The 25,374-nt window shown below is 31.8% G+C and overlaps 1 protein-coding gene across 1 annotated transcript in view; it reads left to right on the top strand.

Annotated features, from left to right (window-relative positions):
* Positions 1 to 20,069, top strand: part of LOC134686043 (uncharacterized) — a 32,598-nt gene extending 12,529 nt beyond the window's left edge. Inside the window, exons 2-3 of the mRNA XM_063545740.1 lie at positions 17,534 to 17,694; positions 18,751 to 20,069. Coding sequence (XP_063401810.1) covers positions 17,534 to 17,694; positions 18,751 to 18,810 — 221 coding nt within the window. The 3' untranslated portion in view covers positions 18,811 to 20,069. The remainder of the gene's footprint in view (positions 1 to 17,533; positions 17,695 to 18,750) is intronic.
* Positions 20,070 to 25,374: the final 5,305 nt, after the last annotated feature.

The raw sequence follows: 25,374 nt of genomic DNA, 5'->3' as shown, positions 1-25,374 counted from the left end.
CCATTTCGTTGTCAGTTTATTTTCTACTTATACGTCGAATGTTCCTCTTGTATCTTGTGTCTCTATAGTTTCCGTAGCCAATGTGTCCTGGCGCGGCGTTTTTTTAACCACAACAAACTACTCAATCACATCTATCGTATGGCACATTCAAATTTCAAAGTATATTAAACAACCTTTCATTAAAAGTAAGTCGAGTACATACCTTCTTGCCATCACGATTCTCAAATAATAATTATGTGAAGATATCTTAAAAATCAGTCAAGTAAACTTCCACAATTAATATGAATGAGCGATAATAATTATTAACGAATTTTATGATGGCTCTTACTGGTACATGTTACAGTTTGACCTATTCAACTTAACAACAGTAGTATCTATTAACGTTAAATGTTTACTATACATAGTCTTATAATAATATCAGGACGTTTAAATCAAGCGCATTGTCTTAAAATGACCTTTTTAAACGGTTATTGTTATGATCAAGTATAAAAATAAAACACTTGATACAAAAAAAAACAACGTTACAGAAGATTTATTACCCATGCCGGACTTGGTATTTAGAATTTATTGTATAACTTAATGCTATTTCAATGTAGGGAAAAAAAAATTCTATTTATAACTACAGACATATCTTTTGAAGGAAAAGTACAATGCGATTCTAATATTAGATTCAAAATATCTTTTCCATGTATCAAAGGGATAATTTCTTTTGTGATTATGTTAAAGGAACAATTTTCTGATGTGGCATCTCTGAGAATTCCTGACCGAGTCCTATTAACGTACAGTATATTAAAGTATGAAAGGCTGAATGTGTCTTAATATACAGTTCCTACCTGATTCGGATGTTAGGAAAGGTGCTGTGGACGTTAAATGCTCTGATTCGGATGTTAGGAAAGGTGCTTTAGACGTGAAATACTCCGATTTGAGGTGCAGTTGTTCTTTTGGTAATTTTACTTTTTTTCTATTTGGTATTGAGTCTCTTCTCTGTGAAACTGCCAATCAACGCGTTTTTGCGTCCATAAAATTTTTGAGCAGAGGGTTGATTTCAACTTCAGCACTTCGAACTCTAATTCATTGATAGCAGCAATCATCTACCAAGGAAATCATGATAGGAAATATAAGCTCTTGAATTTTGTATCAACTGGGAGATGTCTACACCATATGTAAGGGCTGCAGGAATATGGGTACATAGAAATTGATAGTTCATAATAGAATACATAAACTCATATTTGTTGTCGTGAAGTTTTGTTCTCAAACGACCCTCATTGTTTTTTAGATGCAAGTCCAGATATGTGTCAGTGTTATATGTGTAAGTTGTATCCTTTTTTCAAGTTCGATAGGATAGATGCATGTAGTCACAAAACTTTGAATTATTTTGTGGGAGGACATCATCTATATATAACGAAATATGAAGTTAAATTTTATGACAGCGTCTTTTCATTCTTCCTTAAAAGCTCCTGTTTGAAGTCATTTTTATATGAATAAAACTATAGGGGAGCACAGTTGGACCCCATAGGAATTACAAATATTGTTAAAAAACCGCGCACTCCAAACGGTACAAATATATTAACAATCAATACATCAAACTTCTTGATAATTTCAGCTTCAAAGATTGTTTTGTTTGAATCATAGATTTTTTTTTTCAAAGTACGATTTATCATTTCTTAAGACAAGTTACTTGTATCATGGAAGTGTTATACAATATTTCAATGCTTGCATCTACCTTGGCCATTCTTTTTTATCAAACAAAAAAGGAATATTTTTATCATAAAAGTTTTTTTAGTTCGATTAGCGAATATTTGAGTAAAGGGTAAAACAATATTTTTTGTACTATTGCACGAGGAAGGAGACTTAGATTGTATATGTACTCTACCAGATTTTAACTGTTGATTTACAGCTGATTTGTACCTTAACAAACTAGTCAAATCAATACATCATACACAAATTTATATACTGCTTGATGTTTAATATGATTAGATTTGTCACTTCGTTTTCCTGTATAAACGTCTAATTAGCAATCCCTTAGCGTTTTTTGTAGTCTAGCTGTGTACAATGGAATACAATACCCACTATGTACGGGTATACAGGGATAATCATTGATTATAAATGAATAGGAATAATATTATTGCGACTGTGCATTACAAGTCAAATCATCTATACATAGGGTGTGTTTGGATATACGCCTGAGGCTTCCTATGGTTACCCATAGGTACCTATGGTTTGATATTTTATACACAACACACCCTATTAAACGAGAAGACCTCATTTTTGGTGTCGCTTCTCTTCCTTCCACAATAAATCAATCATCATGCCTCTGTGTCCTATAGGTAACATACACAGTCGCATTTGTCATCCATTCTTATGATTATTCAGATTGAGTTATTTTGGGAGAAAAACGACAAAAAAGGAGGCCGGAAATGATTCCGTCATCAGACTGACTTTTAGTCATAGATAAGACTTCCTGTTTGAATCATGCACAAGTACAACCAATCGTATGATAGATAACAAAAAAGAAAAATAGATAAGCCAATCAGAACGTTCTCCATATCATGGTGTTTAGATCGCAAGAACCACAACTAGCCGGTTTTATACCTCCTTAGAGGGGACAGTGATTTTTCGCGTTTATCTACATGTAAACTACGATTATACTTCTTTAATAGATAGAGAATCTCTGTTTTCTGTCTACTGTTTTTTTTTGTAAATGTTTACTATTCAAGGGGTCATACCAGTTGCATTTATATCAAAATAAGTAAAACATGTGACACAAGTACAACCAATCGTAGAGCGTTCTCTATATCATGGTGTTTAGATCGCAAAAATCACAACTATTATATCCCTTAGAGAGGACAAATATTTTTCGTGTTTATCTACAGTCATGTCAACTACGATTATACTACTTTAATATATAGAGACTCTCTGTATTCTGTCAGGAAATTTCTATATATAATTTATTGTTAAAAGGGAAAAAAGTGATTTGGCAAAAATTGAAAGTAAGGTAAAGATTACAGGGAGAGAGGACCTTTTTTCGGGGTTCGGGATCGGGTGTTTTTAAGCTCGGGATTTGGGGATTGATCCTTACGGGATCCGGGAATATAATTTTCGATTTCGGGATATGAATTTCTTTAAATCCTGCACCTCGGGATTTCATGGTTTTAAGCCCGGGATTTCGGGATTACGACCCCTCCGATCGACAACCCCTCAAATAAGCCCTAGCCGGTATAAGTCATTTATACATGATTCAAATCCTACCATTGGCATGTTAATATGCTCTAAAAAAGCACTGATGGATTGTCATAGAAGCATATTGTTTAGACTAATAATGGTCTATAATATATAAGCATTTACATTTATTTCGTTTTTAAAACGGTGCAAATTTTTAATTTGATTTAACTTTTACCAAAAGAAGCATTGTAGCAAAGGAGAAGAATAATTGTGGTCGTAGGCCAACGAATATAACTGAATTTAACAGAAAGGAAACAAATATCGGACTTTGGAAAAAGGGAGATACCTTTTATGTTATTCTCAATACATAATATCTTTCACAAAAAATCGTCCTACAACAGTTTACAAGCTGTATATGCCCGCGATTTCGCGGGTGTGTTCTAGTATAGTGGAATATACGAGGGTCTGGATGTGTACTGTTTAATTATAAAAAAGATGATCTCCTTTTTTTAATCTTTTTTTGCCCCATTTTTCTCTTTTCTATATGTTTTACTATTATTCTTCACATTTTTTTGCCATTTGTTCTACACCCTTTTCACCTATTTCTCTAGTCTGTACATCTCACCCAAATTATATCACATTCTAAATGTATAATTACCGTTTATGCAGATATTACTTTAGATGATTTGGTTATGTTATGAAATTATTGCCAAGATTCGATTAGAATACACTGTATATGCAGTCTCGGATAAGAAAATGTGTAATCTCATTCTCGAAACAAAAACAAACTGAAGATGATGAACATGATCCTACATTTTCTAGAGGTAAAGGGGGATGGTTGAGATCTCACAAAAATGTTTAACCCCACCGCATTTTTGCGCCTGTCCAAAGTTAGGAGCCTCTGGCCTCTGTCTTATATAGTTATTTGAAAATCTGAGTTCATGTTTCACTGAACTGGTACATATTGTGTTAGGGTCAGCTGAAGCCCGACTCCGGTTCAGGATTTTTTCGCTGTGTTGAAGACCCATAATTTAATGGCCTTCTGTTGTTTTATGCCCGTTGATCGGGTTGTTATATATTTGACACAATCCCCGTTTCCATTCTCAATTTTATTCTGTTCTATAACTTCTAATTAATCAATAGTATTTTCATTTAAGTAGACATTATCTGCCTTCATAAATAAATTTAGGGAACAGATTAATGATTAACACAAATCTAGTACCCTTCAGTAAATTCCCGGAGTAAATAAAGAGAATATAGATATATTAGTCGTCGTAGGAACATTTTATGTACACCAACCGTCCAGAAAAAAATGCCAATTTGAACACGAACACAGTGTTGTAAAAGTACTATGCTCGCTGGATTCTTGCTTCCTACAACATATGTTGGGATGTCTCCCGGCAATGAACTTTACAAACACATTTCCATAGTTTTTTAAATGTTATAATTGGTTTGTATTACATAATTCAAATAGCAATGTAATTGAGCAATCCGTTCTAGCTATTATTCACAATTAATCGGGAATTTTATTTCGAATGATCACCCTACATTGTAAAAGTCAATACTACATTTCCTTTTAAAAATCATTAGTTACTTTGTTTTCATAAAGAATAATATTATACAGACGTTACGCGCGATGTTCGTACCTCATTGGAAAATCGGTGTAGTTGACATAATGCAAGTCCAAAATATTTTATTTTGTGATATCATATTCATTGCTATTGTACGCATTTTGAACAAAAATGTTTTTTTTTTAAATAAAAAAGAAAAATATTTGTTGAAACTATGTTTTATGCTGCATGCGACAAGCTTCAGTTTCTAAAAACGGCTATTTTTAGGCTGTCCCGCGTTACATATTTCATTTATTGTAACCACTAAACTGATTTTCTTCTAAACTATTTAATATTTTGAAAAACGTTTTTTTCCATTATTTAACAGAGGTTCCTTCATTTGTTATGCATTTTTTATGACGTTTTGATGACGTCATAGAAAAAATAAAGTGTTCCATACTACAAGGGTAAATCTGTCCCACGGGAGAAAAAAAATTGGTATTCCAGATTTGAGAATCAAAAACATTTATCTAAAAGGGAAAAGGTTAGTATATGTATTTACTACATCAATGTTATTTTGCTTAATTTTATGAATTTAAAAACAAATATCCTGAAAAATGATATATGGTAATTTATGAGCGATTTTTCAAAGGCTTACAAGGTTGTCGCACCGACATTTTTTGACGTAAAAACGAACTCAACTCAAATTTACGTCAATTGTTTGCTTATCAGAGCTCTTATAATGGTAGAATTTTATTATTTTTCAAAATGTTGTTTTTCTTAATTTTTCAAAAATCTAAAGTACATCAATTTTCGATAAGTAGTTAAAACGCGTCGTCGATTTTGCGGAGTCTTATACTGAGAATGTCGCACATGCTTAAAACCAACCCTTCAGTCGAAGATTTGGTTTGAACGTTACAAAATATTCGCGACGTTATGTTACGCTTACATGTACGAACATCGCGCGTAACTTCACAAGTTTTTCCATCCGGAAATGCATCTTTTATTAGACAATCCCCTGTTTAGAAAGCTGCGTTTAGAAATGGACGCCATTTCAAATTTCCTTTAAAATCAGAACGAGGCATTGAAGCAATATCTTCGTGTCGATTTCTTATGGTTACTGCTGACTTTACCGTTCTAGACGGTACGCACAGTATTGGTGAACCCTACTAGTTCTGCGTTTTTTCTTCCTAATTTGAGCATGTCTTTTAAAATAAATGAAAACTGGTATGATATGTTATGTCTAAAAGACTATAGTTTTATAGCAATATCTTTAAAATACTAAAATTATAACATAAAATTAAATCAAATAACACTCAAGGGAAAAAAAACGTCAAAAAATATGAGCGTAACTTGTAACATGGAAATCGAGTTTTTTTTAGTAATTTGAATCAGAAAATCTTATTTTTGCACGCAAATTAGCAAGAAATGCTATGCGAAATTTTAGCACAATTCGCTACGACGTCGCATCCGACGTTTTGGACATTTTTTCAAATATTCGAGTTAGAAGATGCATTGAAATGTTCAAAAGATGATGTAACAAGTCATATGAAATAGGGGAAAAAATTACAATGGATTCTACGGTAAGAAATTTTATGGAATGCAATAATATGTAAACGAAAAAAAACCATATATTCTCAATGTGCTTTTAATACCGTTTACAAATAGTACTAAAATATGGTTTGGAAGTGGAATTTTCTAATCGAATTTTAACTTTATGCTTGTCTAGTCCATTTTGTTACCGTGTGCTAAATGCACAAATTATGTACGTTTTTGTAAAGATGTTGTACATTCGAACGTAAATATAAATCAATTGTGTATCTTATTCTTGAGTTTATGTATTGTTTTTGTAATGTGTTTTTAAAAGTCTTTCTCATATAAAAGGAATTTTGAATAAATAATGAAAGACAAAGAAATAATAATAAAATCGAAATGTCTAGTCTGATTTGTTACCGTGCAATCTTGTAACGTTTTTCCGTGATTTTCAACGTAACGTTTATTTTACGGTGTTTATTTTGTCATTTTAATTTTTTATGCATAAACTACGTTCTTGTAGGCCAAAACAAATTTAACCACCACTGAAAGAATAAGATTAAATAAAGAAAGAAAGGAAAAAAGAAGAAGAGAACAAAAAGCGGGATGCTAAGATTTAGATGCAAACGTTAACACAGGCTTCAATAACGTTTTCTCAACGTTCCGTCGATGAACGTTTTCTGACGTTACAAACGTATCACCAATACTGTGCGTAACGTCTCTTGTCTTCAAATTTATCAAAAAGCCGAATTATGCGTTCAATCATTCGAAATCAAAAATTTCAAAGTTTCTCGACTTAATATAAAATTTATTTTATGCGAAGTGTTTATGTTTCAGGAGACCTTGTTTTTACTATCGCATGTATTATAAGTTATAGTATGAATATTATTTTCAATTTAGAAACTTTTTTAAGCAAAGTATGCCAATGCCTATATTTTATAGACCTTTTTCATATTAACAACATTTGACTTCTGAATATATAATTGTTCGGCAACCTTGGGTGGTGGTATTAACACTGTGAAATTTAGGTTGTCCTCTTCGTTAATGTATCAGAACACTGTGATTGAACAAGTAATACAGTATCTACTGAACCACCAAATTGATCGATGAATCCGGTGATAAAAAATGTTAAATAATTTAACACACGCTCGGGTGAAAATGAATTTTTGAAATTTAAAATATATTTTTTTTTATCCTTTTTGTATTCACTACATGATGAAAAACCTTAAAGCAACATTGTGGCCTTAGGTAAAGATTACAGTAGAAGTAAACTTTCATCATACATATTCAATTTTATTTCTGAATATCATTATGAGAGTACTTCAGTAAGGCAGCAACCATTTAACTTTCTGGGGGGGGGGGGGGGGGGGGGCTATGGATTTTTTTGGAAAAAAAAGTTTGTTTCCAGTTTTTGGAGAAAAAAATAATTTGTTGTTTCACCCTCAGTTGCCACTATATGTAATGCAAAAATTGAAATAAAAAATTGTCGCCAAAAAGATAGATTGTCATTCGCCGAACGCGAAAAAAAAGTTTATCCTGAAAAAAAATAATTCCAAAGCCCCCCCCCAGAAAATGTAGGTTCTTGTGCAGTGTATAATAGAAAGTGATGAAAATGGCTAAAAACTTAAAGACAATCATTATCTCAATGGCCCAGGAAATACGACCGTGCCACCAGATAACCTAGCTACCAGATGTGACAGGACTCGATAAAGTAAGAGAAACTAAAAGAAATAAAAGCCTAAAATCGGGGCAATTTGGGAAAACCTTTTGTTTAATGTATTTTACACATGAACAAATCATCGGAAAACGAAAAACTGTATGTAACTGTCAAAAAGTCATAAACTCAGTAGTCAAAAGTCAAAAACTCAGAAGTCAAAAGTCATAAACTCAGAAGTGAAAAGTCATAAACTCAGTGATCAAAAGTCATAAACTCAGTAGTCAAAAGTCGGTAATAAGAAGAAAGGATATTTCGTTAAGTGGTCAGAACTACAAAGGAAACACACCACGAACATTGTAATTGCTTGTAATAAAATGATGACGAGATTCTCAATGTATAGTTAATTATACAAAATATCCATGTTATGAAACAATTTTTATACTATTTCATACTCAATTAGATCGCAGGAATTTTAGTAATTGCTAAGAACTATTTTGAGGAGTAGCTGACGAAACTCATTGAAAATGTTCAAAGTGGCTATAAAAAGGAAACACAAAAGGACGATAAAAACCCTCTCTGTGTGTCATCTGGTTACACATATAGGCATAACATGTCATCAAAATATTTTTATGCACGACGGAATGGCGATTGTAATTTCCATTGATGCAAAATATAGATTTTAACAGGATTAAATGATTATTCAATTTGTTCCAATATATATGTTTTATTCACATTACTATAAGCTTGTCAAACGTATCATAACTTAATCATTGACACCCTGGAATATTCAATATCAGATACATAGACCAAAGTCTGGTATATTTCAAATATCGCAGGAAAATTGTATACATTTATACACTTAAGAACGTGCGATATCATATTTACAACATCACCAAAGGAACTTTTAAAATATACTCAGTTAGTCAGCAGTGTTTTACTGTTTGTGTTTTATAATTCACCCACAAAAATACTGTAAGTTTTTCATTGCATAAAACCAATAAAAAGTTAAACATTGTATCGTTGGAAGGAAAATAAGTGAATCACATTGACATTGATACACATAATGATGATGGTATCAATGTTCCCAGCCTTCTAGAATTCGAACAATTTATAATACCAGAATATAACACTTATCATATAGATCCATATAAGCCATCTAACGTTCTTACACCTGTGTGGTGCCCATATTGAACACGTGCTTCAGCAAACACATAGTATTAAACAGGTGTTTAACAGTAAGAAAGTCCATACAATTAACTAATCAATGGGAGCATGTTTACAAAACACACAAGACAGTTGGTACCATTTGAAGGCCCCGTTTGGTTGAACAGTTCCCATAGCAATCACATTTTTCGTGAGGAAATAACGATTCTAAATTCTCCAGAATTTCGCTTCGATAATAAAACAAACAGAACCTTGTACTTTTACATTTTATTTCACTAGTTAGTAGATATAGCACTAAACACGATATTATTTTTGTTGTATCTTATTATAGTTACATTCGATGTATGTTTCATTATCATACTTAATTCTGATTGGCTAACTGCACATCACACTATATTCCATAAGCAATTGCATTACTCAATAAAACTTTTCATTCAGGATAACACGTGGTTCCATAATATTTTTTAGTGCACAGGTGAATTAAATAAAAAACTTGTAAAAATTCGTGTTTTCATGACCATAGCTAAAAAATGTAATAAAAGTATTGAATGCTTCTTTTTGTAACTTCATAGGGTTGTAAAAGAGTTGAGCGTGCACACATTTTTAAAATGAAGCGCTTAGGCGCTTCAAACAATATGTACTTCGGTCAACGCTTTTACACCCCAATGAAGTTACAAAAAGAAGAATTCAATTCTTAAATAAAAATAACCCGTTTAATCATCTATCTAACAGTACATGTATTTAATGAATGGTACAATACTCATAGACGCATTTAGATGTTGTAATATGCTATGCTGCAAGAACACGTACTCTCTTCTCTTTATTCTTATTTCAAAAAGTATTTCCTCATGTCACTTAATTGTAATTCCCCCCTGTATAATCCTAACACAATACAGCCGGTAGCACTGAAAATGACATTTCATTAAATGCATATGCAACTATTAAATCAATTTCAGGATAAATGCATTACAATTAAATTTGTTCATCTCTTTAATAAATCGGGTTTTTGTTGTATGTTAAATTTGAATATTATTCCTGGCATTTGTAGTGCTCTTTTCAAAACTGAACCGTATCATGAAATTACAAAGTTTTAAAATATTGAGTCAATTTCTTCGAAATAAAGAATAAAGGACTTTTCAAGTATGAGGATAAACATGAGAGATTCTTTTATCTCATTGTTTTTCTGTATTTTTTGCAAAAAAGAAATACCGCTTAACATCCGTACTCATAAAAACAATACTTTCATTGTCATTTTATTGTCTACTTATGGAGTTAAAGACATTCAACAAACAGCTGTGTATAACTGTTTCCCACTTGTAATGCAATATTATACATAAATACAAGAAGATGTGGTATGAGTGGCAATACGACAACTCTCCATGCAAGTCATAATTTGTAAAAGTAAACCATGATAGGTCAAAGTACGGTCTTCAACACGGAGCCTTGGCTAACAGCCGAAATATGATTCTACGTGTACCAATACAGATACAGACAGAAAGCCGAGGAGCGCATTCGTACTTGCGAACGTAACGTTGCTGATGTGTATTATGAATCTTTACATCGGTACTGTAAGTTAACATGAGGGATCTGATGTAGTGATCGACTTCCAAAAGATCACGTGACAGTCTTTTCACGCAGCAGTGTAGGAGTAAGTTAAGCTGTAAGTGCAGACAATTTTATTACATGTTATTAGATATCCTGAAGTATATGCAAAATTGGCAATACAATGTCCAAAGACAGATTATGTTAATGACTATTTACACATGAAACACAATATTTCTTTTGATAAGAGATTATTTAATCTTATGAATAAATAAAGAACTTATTACTTTGCTTCGGGGGCGGATAATGATTTTTTTGGGGTATATTGGAATAATCAGGAAGTAAGAATTCAGAATCAAAAAGCAGAAATATTATATGGTACCGCCGATTCACAATATTAATTAATTTAGGAATTGGCTATGAATAAATCAAGGTTATTGCATGATTTGTCTTTTTTTCTTGTGTAAATGAATAATAAAAAGGGTTGTTTAGTCACTGATTTAATGCTCTGGTATTGGGAACGAATCCACGAAATAATTACTCTTTGAAAAAAAAAAATTCCTGTGAAATATCAAACTGATTCAGAAGTGACAAAAGCTAATGTATCAACAACACTAATACCACTACTCTTGATAATAATGATAATATAGAAAAAAATATAATGATAAATAAAATGATAACAATCTTGGAACAACAAACGTTTTTTTTTGTAATAGTCAAGGTATTAAAAAGTTTTTTTTCGCCAATACAAATTCGGAATCATGGTAAAGATAAGAGCGTCAACACTATCATAAACACCACCCAAACAACAGACCACCTAGCACGGAAACTAAAGAAACAATGGGTTGTTATAAGCTCTCACTTCAGAAAAAAACAACAAACAAACAATAACTATTCCGAATCATTGGACCGGTCTTTCTGCATTTAGGAATAGTCAATTGACATACTTACTACTCCGAAACACTGCGCACCATTATCGGAATTTCTAAATAATACAGATTAAGTATACATGCAAACACTAATCATTGAGAAACATTTAGTTTAAACATATTTATTTATAGTGGATTGGGAAACAAGTTTTGCAACTTATATTAATCCCTTTCCACTTTGCGGGTGCGAGTGCTGCCTTGTAGCGGCATTAGCCTACTCTTTTTCGAAATCTACAAGGGTGTCTTTAACGTGCAAGAGATATGGCTCTCTCTTAACACGGGTCAGCCATTTATCGTCCCCGTCCGACGGACTATCATCGTTTCCTCAAGACCATACTCGCAAATGGTGTCAAGGCAGAGCCGAAAATTGAGTTCCTGAAATTTTCATCCCAAACGGGAATCGAACCACGGACCTTTGTGTTAGTAGTCCGATGCACTAACCACTACACCACGGAGAAACATTTGGGTATATTTGACTTTCAAGTTTTTAATTTAAGGGAGCTATCATTTGATTTTTATGGGCTAGGATAAAATTTGAGACACTTTGCAAATAAAAAAAAGTCATGATAAACTAATAAAATGGTAGGACCGAATAGAGTGAAAATAAAAAGCAAGGACAGCAATTACTAAAAAAAGAAAAAAGACAAAATATACAGAACAAAATTTTCCTCCTATGGAAATCAAATGGTATCTCCCTAACTCGTCTTCGGTACTTTTTTGCTATGATAATGAGTGGTGGAATTGTAATTCTCCTTCCTTTTTATCTATATTCCAAAGCCTTATGAACAATACTTTTATAATGAAATCTCCAAACGACATCAATATCTCACTTGATGATATTGGGTTTAAAATTTCATTGCGATTTGCATATAAGAACGCTGTCAACTATGGTCCCGATATAATCACGTTACGTCACGTCACTTAACATGCAATATTTGAAGAATGCAATATTAAACGATAACGTTTCAATTATAAGATAAGCAGACGACACCCCCGCACGTGACATTCGGTAAGGAAAATTAAACGCTTTAAATCATGATATTTTATTTTCATATTGATTAATTTATTTGATATATAACATTACTATCTATAATCAGACGTTCTTCAGAGGAATATATATTTATATATATAATTGATTAAAAAATTAAATGGATAAATCGAAATTACTTTTGCAAGCCAAAGTTTACTTTTGTCTGAAATAATAAGATTAAAAGAGGACAACATCGACAAATTTGAATAATTCCAATTATACAAAAGAATTGTTAACAAGCCGCCTACAATATTGGTTTGAAATTAATTTAAAATGCAAATTTGCTTATGATAACATCTGTTTAAGCGCTCTCTTTTTTTTTAACCTTAAAAACTTGTAAGATGTAATTTTGACACTAATTCATGTGAGAAAAATGACCATGAGATTATAAATCTTTTTATTAACATATACCAACATAACAACTTATAACAACTTATTAGGTCTTATAAGTTATTTTGCTCCAGTTAAGTTGGGGGAGAAAAAAACATTTTTTTTGCGAGCCCTCAAAACTGCCAATAGAACTATAAACTCCCAAAAGAAAACTTCCACAATCAAAATAGAATAGAAGATGTGGTATGATTGCTAATAAAACAACTCTCCACCAAACACCCGACATAGAAGTTAACAACTATAAGTCACTATACGGTCTTCAATAATAAGCAAAAAAATTAATACACATACCGCATAGTAAGCTATAAAAAAAGGTATTACTCTTTTACCTAAATTTATAAAAATTACAAGTTTTGAACACTTTATGGTACCTGATAGATACACAACTAACTTTTACAAAATATTAGATTTATAACTACGAGGGACGACCAACATTCGATAGACTACGCCAATTTACTTATCTATAGAGCTTGATTTATGGCACAGACAGCCCTACTATGCCACCACCAACCTATTTATTATCATTATTGTGCTAGATTGCCTTCTTAACTACGTAACAGAACTCCTTCTATTTTATTCGTCATAATTAAACACATTGTGTCCATGTTGCTTTATGGGAAACTGCTTGAAAACTGGAAAATGCATTTATCATGGTCGAACATTTTTGGTTTTATTATTTCTTGTTCTCTCTATAAATTTCCGGTGTAGACTGCAGATGAGCTATTTTAGTATAGTTAAAAATAATTATACTGCACTCGTTTTATTTGAGCAGTCAAAATGCGTTGACCGTATATTTTTATGTCATATACAGTCACTGACATGATATCACTTTTCCATGAATATTTAAATAGAAATTTCCGAAATTATAATTAACTATTCATTCGATCTATTCAACCTGTTCTTGTTTTCAATGTATACAACGACTCAAACTTATTTTTTTGCAATTTTGTTAAAAAAACAGATTTCACTTGTTTTAATATGTTTGGTCTGCAAACTATAAATCATTATGTATTGTTGATATTTAAGTTCATTCTCAAACAAATTCGTTCACCATCGATTGCGAATTTCAACAAGTTATGTACATTTCATCGTGTTGTATATTTCTCGGCCTGCATGATATGAGGTCTTTTTATAAAAGTTTTTTTTAGATTGCAGTATAAAACAATAATAGTGCATTGATTAGACATATCAACAATATAAGGATTCGGCCCGAAACGGGGAAATAGCTCGGCAGAGCCTCGCATTTCCCCGTTTCTAAGCTTTACCCTTATATTATTGATATGTCAAATCAATGCACTATTATTGTCTATCTATCCAATGAATACGTATTTTGTCCATTTCTTTAAAGTTTTTTGGAACTCGGAAATTTGCAGTTTTATGGCAATAATGTATTAGTGTGTTACTTTCTTTTAACTGCATCGATATGCACCAAAAGACCAAAGAATATTAGATAAATTAGTCGCTATATATATGGAAGTTTGTAACGACATTGACTGGCCATACAGCCCTGCATATTCAGTGATTTTAGTCGCTTGCCAATTTTCGGTACTAAATAAATCTCTATTTAAGTCGCTGGACAAGACAGATATTTATATAGTACCGAAGATTGGCAAGTATAAAATCGCATCAAATTCCTGTGTAACATTGTTCCTGGTATTAACTATCGACCTTACTCTATATATGTCTCTAGGACAAGATAAACATGTCAAACCGTGAAATTTAAAGTGCATGATAATATTGATACAATTAATTCCACGATTAATCGATTTCATGGAAATAAATTAGACCTGCTAGATGACTAACGTTAAAATAAATCCAATCAACTGTTTTAAGTTTCAAACCAGTCCAATTTGAAAGAATATGAAGTTAGTTTTAGTAGGTGTGTTGAAAAGGGTCGCTTCTTCAACTTCCGGTATATTATCGTCGCCATAGCTAATGATGTTGCAATTATCATTTCATGTTTCCATTGAGTTATTGTAGTTTTTGTTGGAACAAAGCAAGTTTGTAACATTGTGAAGAGACCATTATGAAGAAAAGGTCATTTAAAATACAATTATCTTTTCATGTGTGATGCATGACTGAGCACACACTGATGTTACAGGAAGATAATGATGGCGCATTACTTTACCATTCATCACAGTTCACTGAACATTCGATTGATTGTTACAAAATGCAATATTAATAGGAATATATAGATTGTGGTAATTTTAGGTAACACTTGATTTTATGTCGACAAAATAAAACAAGCTACAATGTAAGCCATAAAAGATCAGTTAGAAGACATTGAGTTATTTGTAAATATAAGTGTCAAATCGTTGAAAATTTATATCCTTAGCAGCTATTCTATTATTTTTGGGTTTCGTTTGTTTTATTTTCTAGTTTATGACCTAAAGTGTGACCATATAGGATATAAATTAGACACTTTCTTTCGAACAAACAAACAACTAAAGACGTGTCTAAATTAGTGTCAAAAATTCTACTCTGAGAATCGGTCTAGTATAATTCAGGCAGACCGCCATTATTTAGCCAAAAATATGGGTATGCAACGTTTAAACCAAAATGTTACCATCAACCAAAAAACAGCATCTTTCATGAACAGTTTGAGATTGAACGATAACCAACATTTTGTGCAACAGTACTTTCTTAAGTGCTATGTATCTTTATATACAACAATGATGTGGATTGATTTCCAATGAGGTAACTATATACTACAGACTCAAGAAAACTAGAGCGCAAATACTGAAATATCTAGTCTGTTTTACTTATGATAGTTTATTTGTTGAACGTCTGTAATATTAGAGGTTTTACTAGAAGTGTCAAATACGCGTAAGGTTGTCAATGGTTCATAAAAAGAGGTCATGGTCAGATGAAACATGTCATACAGATCTCTACAAACATCCCGTACACCAAATATAGGTGTACCGATCCTTACAGTACCTTAGAAACTGACAAATGTAAAAGTTATGTTTGACCAATTAATTCGGAACTTTAAGTAGATGAACCCTGCTCAACAGCCAGACATAGAAACTTACAAAACCTTTGAATAGACTTATTAAGAAGGGATATAATTACGATACTGTTGTCAAGTCATCAAAGATTGCATATTTTGGCGTTAATATTGAGTCACTGATAAGGTCTTTGCGTCGGAACTAAACACATTTATTCTAAAAACAGTTGTTGGTATGACACGGGTTATGTTCTTCTCATATATGTTATGATGGTATGATACTAAACCCCTAACGGGAAGGATTGTGCCTGATGTTCATAGGAAGAAATCATAATCTTTCAGTCAGTTTAATTGAAGTCTGGAGCTGGCATGTCAGTTAACTGCTAGTAGTCTGTTGTTATTTATGTATTATTGTCATTTTGTTTATTTTCTTTGGTTACATCTTCTGACATCAGACTCAGACTTCTCTTGAACTGAATTTTAATGTGCGTATTGTTATGCGTTTACTTTTCTACATTGGTTAGAGGTATAGGGGGAGGGTTGAGATCTCACAAACATGTTTAACCCCGCCGCTTTTTTGCGCCTGTCCCAAGTCAGGAGCCTCTGGTCTTTGTTAGTCTTGTATTATTTTAATTTTAGTTTCTTGTGTACAATTTGGAAATTAGTATGGCGTTCATTATCACTGAACTAGTATATATTTGTTTAGGGGCCAGCTGAAGGACGCCTCCGGGTGCATGCGGGAATTTCTCGCTACATTGAAGACCTGTTGGTGACCTTTTGCTGTTTTTTTTTATTTGGTCGGGTTGTTGTCTCTTTGACACATTCCCCATTTCCATTCTCAATTTTAATTTTATAGACATCTTACTATCATTCAATATATCAAATACAATTGACGTCTTATATGAAACATGCAGACAGACATGTTAACCCTACACCAAATACCGATGCGCTATAGCATACATGTATATAAACGAAAGGCCAAACAACATAAAACGAACATTGCCAAAAAATACATGATAATGAGGTCAATGTTATTTGAAACCTTGCAGAAGTAGAAAATATACACCTTACAATCATAACAACAAACAGTTATCATATAGCTTAAAGAATCCGCGATACGGACTTAACCACAGAACTAAACCTTCATCCATGAAATATTGATTATCATATAATTGAAGAATAATTTGAACGTCTTCGTAGCATCAGATCTTTCACGAACCTTTTAACGATACTTAAAATAATTTTTGTTTAAATATTTTCCTTTTTACAAAGTTTCAGTTTATGTTTGTAATCGAGCGTTTTGTTTCTGTAAGCTTCCCACTATTCCAATTTACCTTTCAATATTTGTCAATTCTTTACTTTTATAGAGGTGGGGCTGAAATTAGACTTATTTTTAACATAATGTGGATTCATTATTATTCGTTGGATATTAATGTTTGTAGGTTTTGTGGGTATAAGTCAACCACGAATTCAAATGTTCAACAAATCATAAATTTTTCACAGGTTTTGTATGCAGAGATTATTAAAACCACAAATTCTTTTCTTTTATAGAGGTGTGACTGAATACAAACTTTTTTACATGTATAACTTATTTTGAAATGAATTTTGATTTCCACCATTTTATTTCAGAATGTAACAAGTATGAAGGTTCAGAAGATTTAATTGCATGCCCAACACCAGATGCCTATCAAAAATTTTATTGCATAGAAGACCGCCATCTCTGTGATCAACAACTAAATTGCCCCAATGGGGAAGATGAAAATTTAATTGGCTGTATGTTTTTTAAATGGGTATGTACCTGTATATAAGTGGTCACTTTCTCTTCGATTGCTGTGTAAAGGCAAATGTTGAATTTCAACATAAAAAAACTAACTTTTTTACCATGGAAAATCCCTAATTGAACAAGAATTTCACTACAAATATTGCATTTTCCTCATTTTTGTTTTTAGTTTAACAAATTTAACGGTTCAAGATATTCAACCGACATAGCCAAAATAGATCAATCTAGTCTTGAAAATACACAAACACTTATTCCGAATGATGAATTTACCTGAATTCCACTAGTGGTATGACAGGAAGGACTACCGCAAAACACAATATTCAGCAATACAAAGAAATAATTATACAAATGATTAGAAATATCTGTGAAACTACAAAAATCAAGTGTTAGCTCATTAAAAAGGCATCTTGAACATTTGTGCGGATGAAACATGATTATTTTAAAAGGTATCCAGAACTTTCATCCCTTTTTTCAACTTATCCAATAAATAGAATGCAGTTATCGAAGTACGAAGAGAACTGTGACTTAGGCAATAGGACTTATTTGTGTGAATGTTTTTTTAAGACCATCATTAGTTTTTTACTTATAAGCCGGATCTTAGCTTTCCGAGTAAAGCAGTATCCAGAATTTTTATGAATATTTCCTGATCTTTTAAGTAACACTGATAATCTTCCTTCAACTTGGCTGAAAAGATAAAAAAAGTATTGACGAAACTGATTTTTACAAAGTTAACACATTTCAATTAAAAAGAGTAACCTCCTTTAACTAGATCTTTTTATCACATCCTTGATAAAAAGAGTAACACCCCTGTGTAAAGATATAATTAGCACATGACAGATAACATGCGTAACCACCTATTAAATAGGTCTACAACTCACTGATAAAATGAGTAACAGCCCTTTGTCTAAGTCTTACCCCTTATGTGCATAAGACCGAACTTAACTGTTTCAATACATAAAAAAAATGTTTTTTTGCATTGTCATTGAAATAATAGTTGTAAAGAGATTTACGTAGATGAACGTATCAGTTATTCATTTATGTTGAATTGTATTTGTTAATTTTGTAGGCAAATTCGTTCTTTAGGAAGATAGAAGAAGCTTTAATAAATAAAGATAGAAGATTGTGACAGCGATAATGTGCTACAGACTTGATTACACAATATGTATGAACATATTTTTTTTTATGGCAGACGAAAATTGTATGATCTGATTTCAGAAACTTTTGAATGAATTATATGAATTTTTTGGTGCGATTAATTGAAATTGAAAAAATAACAAAATTAGTCGATAGATAAAAAAGATATATGGTTTTAACAAAGATGGATAAATGGAAGCATTACCATATATATTAATTATTCCGGACACTTGTATGTCTGTTAAATTTATCCTGATGTTTCAAATATTGTTTTGCTTGTTTTAGTATTAAGAAATATATCTTAATCGAAAACGATAACTATTTTTCTGTGACTACAAGGACACAATTGATCGAAATAAGTATTGAATAACTGTACATTTTTTGGTCGAGAGAACGAAATGACGAGTACCTATTTTTTGTTTTGTACTTTTTTGAAAGTTTTTCCTCTTATTACCAAACAACAAATTATTATTTCGCCCCTCTTTTCACATATCGTTAGTTATGATGCTTATAAACAACTTTGGATAAAGAGCTATTTAAATAATTTCCAAAAAGGTCGCCAAATCAAAATGGTCACTGATATTCAATAGGCTACGCCCTATTTATTAATCTCTTATCGTAAACGCACCAAACTTTGCACAGTTCTAGTTATGACGCGTAATGACAGTTTTGGTAATGAGCCATATAAAAATCCATAATGGCCACCAAATTAAAAATGGCCAACAGTCAAGAGATAAAGTTCTTTATATATTGGTGTATTTTATCGGTTAATATAAACAGATTGAAACCCCGAACAGTGTAATTTATGACGCTAACAAACATTTTAGGATACGGAGCAATCTAAAAAAGTTAACCAACAGCCGACATATTCAAAATGACCGCCAATAGTCCAGAGGTTAAATCATATTTATTGGTATAATTGATCTTTTTATAGTAACAGCCTCACACTATGTAATGTATTTCGGTTGTTTCCTGTAATTAGTTAAAACTTCAGTTTATCATGTTTATCTTTTGTATAGTCATTTTATAAAATGTACTATTTGCTAAAGTATAAATTATTCCAAATAATAGGGATGTTCTGGTACCTTAAAGAAAACTCTGGCCGTTTTTGGCACAACTTTTTTGAACTTTTGGTCCTCGATGCTGTTCAACTTTGTACTTGTTTCGGCTTTCAAACTTTTGTATCTGGGCGTCACCAGAAAGTCTTGTATGGACAAAATGCACTTCTGGCGTATTAAAATTTTAAACTTGTTGCCTTTTGTTAGCTATTATTCGTGTGTTTCTGTGTCAATTGTGTTCTCCTATTTATTTATATCGTAGTCCTGTATTGTTGTGTTGTCATTTTGTTGATGTTATATTTCGCATAGCCATAAAAGATGGAAGTTTGGCATGCCATAAAAACAGGTTCAATCCCCCATCTTTTCCTTTAAAAATATCCTGTACCAAGTCAGGAATATGGCCATTGTTATGTTATAGTTCGTTTCTGTTTGTGTTACATTTTCACGTTGTGTTACCGTTGTGTCGTTTGTTTTCTCTAATTTTTGAGTGTGCTTTCACATTACTATAATACGTGTCACTGTACTTAGCTATCCCAAATTCATGTATTTGGTTTCGTTGTTATATTTGATATTCTCATAGGATTTTGTCTAATGCTTAAACACTGGACACTTTTAATTTGCAAAACACTCATTTGCAAATCCGCCGCCGCCTCAAATAAGAGCTACAGTATCATGTATATAACCAAAATGTGCGGAATTACATGGGATTCAATAATTTCATTGGTTTTCTATTGTTACTATTATATTTATTTTGCTATTTGATTTATAAAAACATGGGATTTTCAATATCCCATGGGACAGGGCAAAATCCCATGGGATTTACTATTATCCCATGGGATTTTGGTTAAATCCCATGGGATTTTTTTTGGTCCCATGGGATAATTGTTGTCCCATGGGACAAAAAAAATCCCATGGGATTATAATTATCCCATGGGACAAAATAAAATCCTATGGGATTTAAATTATAAATATAGATATAATTAGACAGTAATGTGTATGTTACAATGAATGCTGTTTGGTAGTAAATAGTTTTAAATGTATACAAGTTTTTTTATATTTTATATATATATTTTTTTTTTCAAACATGTTTTTTATTTGTTTATATGACAATAAAGATTATTCTTATTTTTGAATAATTACATTAGATGTATGTTTCATTATAATACGTTATTCTGATTGGCTAATTGCACATCACATGTTATTCCATAAGCAATTGCATGAGACAATAACATTTCATTCATGATGACACGAGGTCCCACAATAAAGTGCGCAGGTGAATTTAAAAATTAAACTTCATGAAAATCGTGTTTTGTGAAAAAAAAAAATTTACTTAAATAGCTACTAGTATGTTTAGCCTAATAATAGAGTTTTTCACTGATTTCAAATGGTAAATAATTGTGTTTCAAAAAAGTATTCTATAATTCATAAATAAACATATATTGATACTTACAATATCTGCTTTGTTGTTTAAAAGTTAAGTTTTGAACAGTTATAGAACAATATGTTGAATTAACATTTTCAAAGAAAAAAAGATATCCAATTTAAAATATTCATCTTTTTACTATTTACTACCAAACAGCATTCATTGTAACATACACATTACTGTCTAATTATATCTATATTTATAATTTGAATCCCATAGGATTTTATTTTGTCCCATGGGATATTAAAAATCCCATGGTTTTGTCCCATGGGACAACAAATATCCCATGGGACTACAATAATCCCATGGCACCAAAAAAAATCCAATGGGATTCAACCAAAATCCCATGGGATAATGGTAAATCCCATGGGATTTTACCCTGTCCCATGGGATATTGAAAATCCCATGTTTTTAAAAATCAAATAGCAAAATAAATATAATAGTAACAATAGAAAACCAGTGTTCTTAGTCCGTTTCTGTGATAGTGTTACATTTTAATGTTTTGTCGTTGTTCTCCTCTTATATAAAATGCGTTCCCCTCAGTTTTAGTTTGTTACACCGATTTTTTTTTTCTCCAGGGATTTATAAGTTTTGAACAACGGTATACTACTGTTGGCTTTATTTTGCACAGTGCTAGATAAATAGTTAGAAAAATAGAGTAATTTAAACAAATTCATAAATTGCCACCACAATCAAAATGGCCACCAATAGTGAAGAGGTTAACATCAATACATTTGCACGACTGACCACTTAATAATAAAAGCACGAAAATTTGCATGCTAATGAACATTTTCTGATACAAACCAACACTTATAATCCACAAGAAGCGTCTGTACCCCAACCATTGCTGTCTTGGTCAGCATGAGTAAGTTTGGACTTAATGTTCGGGATCGTTCATTATCAAATGTACTTGATCTTAGTGCTGAAATAGACATTAACCATTAAGCATAAGCCACTGTTCTAATGAGCATGTTAAAAGCAGCAACCTGGTAAATAATGTCATAAAAAATCGACCTCAGCTTCTGAACTAGGAAAAAAACATTGCATACAATGATAATAACACTGTATTAACTTGGTATCTCCCACACGCTGTCCTGGATCTACATTCATTAGGAGCGCTTAAAACCCGAAACATTGCCGTCAAGGATGTTTTGATACTTGAATGAATTTAGTGGTTCTATTTGGTTGATAAAATACAACCATTTACAACGTCACTGATGAGTCTTTTGAAGGCGAAACGCGCGTCTGTCGTATATACTAAATATAGTCTTGGTATTTATGATGAGTTTATTTACTGATGTTCAGTGGTTGTTGTTTGTTGATATAGTTTATCATGTCTATAGTGTTTCTATGTATATGAGGCAGACTTTATAAAAGAGCCTCTCAGGAAAATTGAAAATAAGCTACCATTATCCATTAACTTCCCGATCCTCCATATAGAAGATTTCCTCTCACTCAATAATTAAGAATAAAATTACATTATATTGAAAATGGCTGATATTGATCGATTTATTCTTCTGGAGCAAAAGAGATACTGTGTTTAAAAAAATGGTTTGGTTGGTTTCGTGTTGCTTGCTATTTGGTTTAATTTGCTTCATCTATCGTTGTTACAATGGTTTAGTTAGTTTTAATATCCTCCGCCTCTATTTACCTAAACTGTATTTGAGATACAAGTTTAATTAAGAAATGTAAAGCATAGGGAAAAGTCGATTGAAATGATGGGAAAGAGAGAGGAAAACTACCAATGGGACATTGAAACTCATGCAAAAAAAAAAACCAAACAACAACACCTGACAACGCAATGACTAAAACAAAACAAACACAAAAATAACATTAAACGCTAGATCTCAACCTAAAAAACTGAGCAAAATGGATCCCACAAAAAGGGGATTACCTCTGGTGCTCTGGAATGCTCTGATCAGATCATGCTCCATATGTTGCATCTGCTGTGTTGCTCGTGTAAGTACAACACTGTCATAAGTCTATTATGGTAGGTTCCATTCGGGTAAAAGAGCACGGGATTGAATTTAATACAATTGGAACATATCCATTGTTATTTCTGAAACGGATGTTTCGTATAGGTCCAATTAGTCTTGATGGTGTCCGTAAGGAATGATTTCAAATTCACTTCGATTGAGCAATAACCCTTTATCAAAGAATTAATAAATGGAAACACGAGGAGCTTTCTCTAAGAAAAGTTGTGTTAACAATGAAACGAAAACCGAAAAGCGTGGTTCATCACAATACGACTTTTTACAAATACCTGAATATTTTGACCCTTTTAAGGTAGCACAATACAAAGATTCTATAACTCCAACTCCCAAATTGTAAAATGCTGTAACTTTCTTAATAATGCTTGAAAATTTATAAAAGTGTTTTTGATAGCTTACAGATTATTCTTTCAAATTAATGTAATGTTCGTATTTTGCAACAATTATGTGACCAATTAAAATGTAAACTGTTTCTAAAATATTTTTCACCAAATTGTCACTTTCAATTGAGATTAGCTTCTGCATAGGTATACCTAGAGGGTTGATTTTATTATATGTTGTTCCTATGGCCATTATCTGCAAAAGAGTGTCTCCGATTTCAGATAGAAAGTATAAAACAAATTTTACACCTAAATAAACATTATCTTCTTATATGTGGTTTGGATGTTTACACTAATTAGAGATTTATGAGAGAATGGAATACCATAGAGACAATCTGAGACACTCTTTTGAAACCCATTATGTGTTGAGTAAGATTTCGTTTAAATTTTCTGTATAGTTAATGAGATGATAGAGCTAAATTCATGCAAGTGAACTTACCTAGATTTTGCCACTAATTACGTAATAATTGATTACATAACGATTGCATAATAAAAATATTGCTTTCATTTAAAAGATTACTTAGTAATCTTTTATCTATCTATATAAACCTTCTTTTTTTTTATTATTTTCTATGAATTCATAAGAAAGTTACAGCATTTCAAAGGTTTGTGATTGGAAGTAAAAAAATCTTTGTATTATGCTACCTTCAGTTTAAAGATTTAGATATGATATATCTTACGTATGGTACATTTGATCAATAAAAACATGTTTAAATATTGGAATTGTTATTACCATAGTAAATTAGCACAATAATTGTACGTTCGATATGTTTATGTTCCTGTACATATAACAACGTTTAACCGTATATATTTTAGGGAATCAATCTTAATTCACTCATAGAGCTCATAATCGTTATATGTTTCATGATACAGAAAGTAATTTTACATCATTAAAAGTATCATTGACGCCATATTTAGCAACTTGCATTATAGAGATGTTTATTCAAAACATATAATGGCAATTTTGAATTCTATAAAAATTCAAAATTCATCCAGCAGTATTTTATGTTTTAATAAAAACAGGGCAAATGTTCTATTAAAATATCGGGTTTTATATCAACAATTCGTCTAGTTCTTTTCATTGATAAAAATGTTTTAGCATGAATACCATTGTGCAAAAACGGAGTAAAAAGCCCACCAAAAAAAAGCATGCAATATTCTTCTGTCATATCATGTTTAAGTATGAACAACGTTATAAACGAGAAAAAACACAAAAGAAATCAACAGCATCAGTCGTCAAACGTTCATGATTTAAAGCCCGGATTGTTGTCATACTTGGCAGTACAAAGTGGTAGTTAACTGATTTAGAGAAAAAATGAACAACTGATGCTTTTTTTTTTTAATTAAACAAGAATGTGTCCAAAGTACACGGATGCCCCACTCGCACTATAGTTTTCATGTTCCATCGACCGTTGAATTGGGTAAACATCTAATTAAAACAAGAATGATTATACTATAGGGAACATGTGTACTAAATTTCAAGTTGATTGGAACTCAATTTTATCAAAAACTACCTTGACCAAAAACATTAACCTGAAACTCCCACTTTCATTTTCTATGTTCAGTGGACCGTAAAACTGGGGTCAAAAGTCGAATGTGGCAGTAACATTTGAAAGATCATATCATAAGCAACAAGTGTACTAAGTTTCAAGTTGATTAAACTTCATCTCCATCAAAAACTACCTTGACCAAAAACTTTAACCT

The sequence above is a fragment of the Mytilus trossulus genome, chromosome 10, assembly GCF_036588685.1.
Source record: "Mytilus trossulus isolate FHL-02 chromosome 10, PNRI_Mtr1.1.1.hap1, whole genome shotgun sequence".
NCBI lineage: Eukaryota > Metazoa > Mollusca > Bivalvia > Mytilida > Mytilidae > Mytilus > Mytilus trossulus.
The sequence above is the reverse complement of the archived record's forward strand: the minus strand, read 5'-3'. Positions and strand labels throughout refer to the sequence as shown.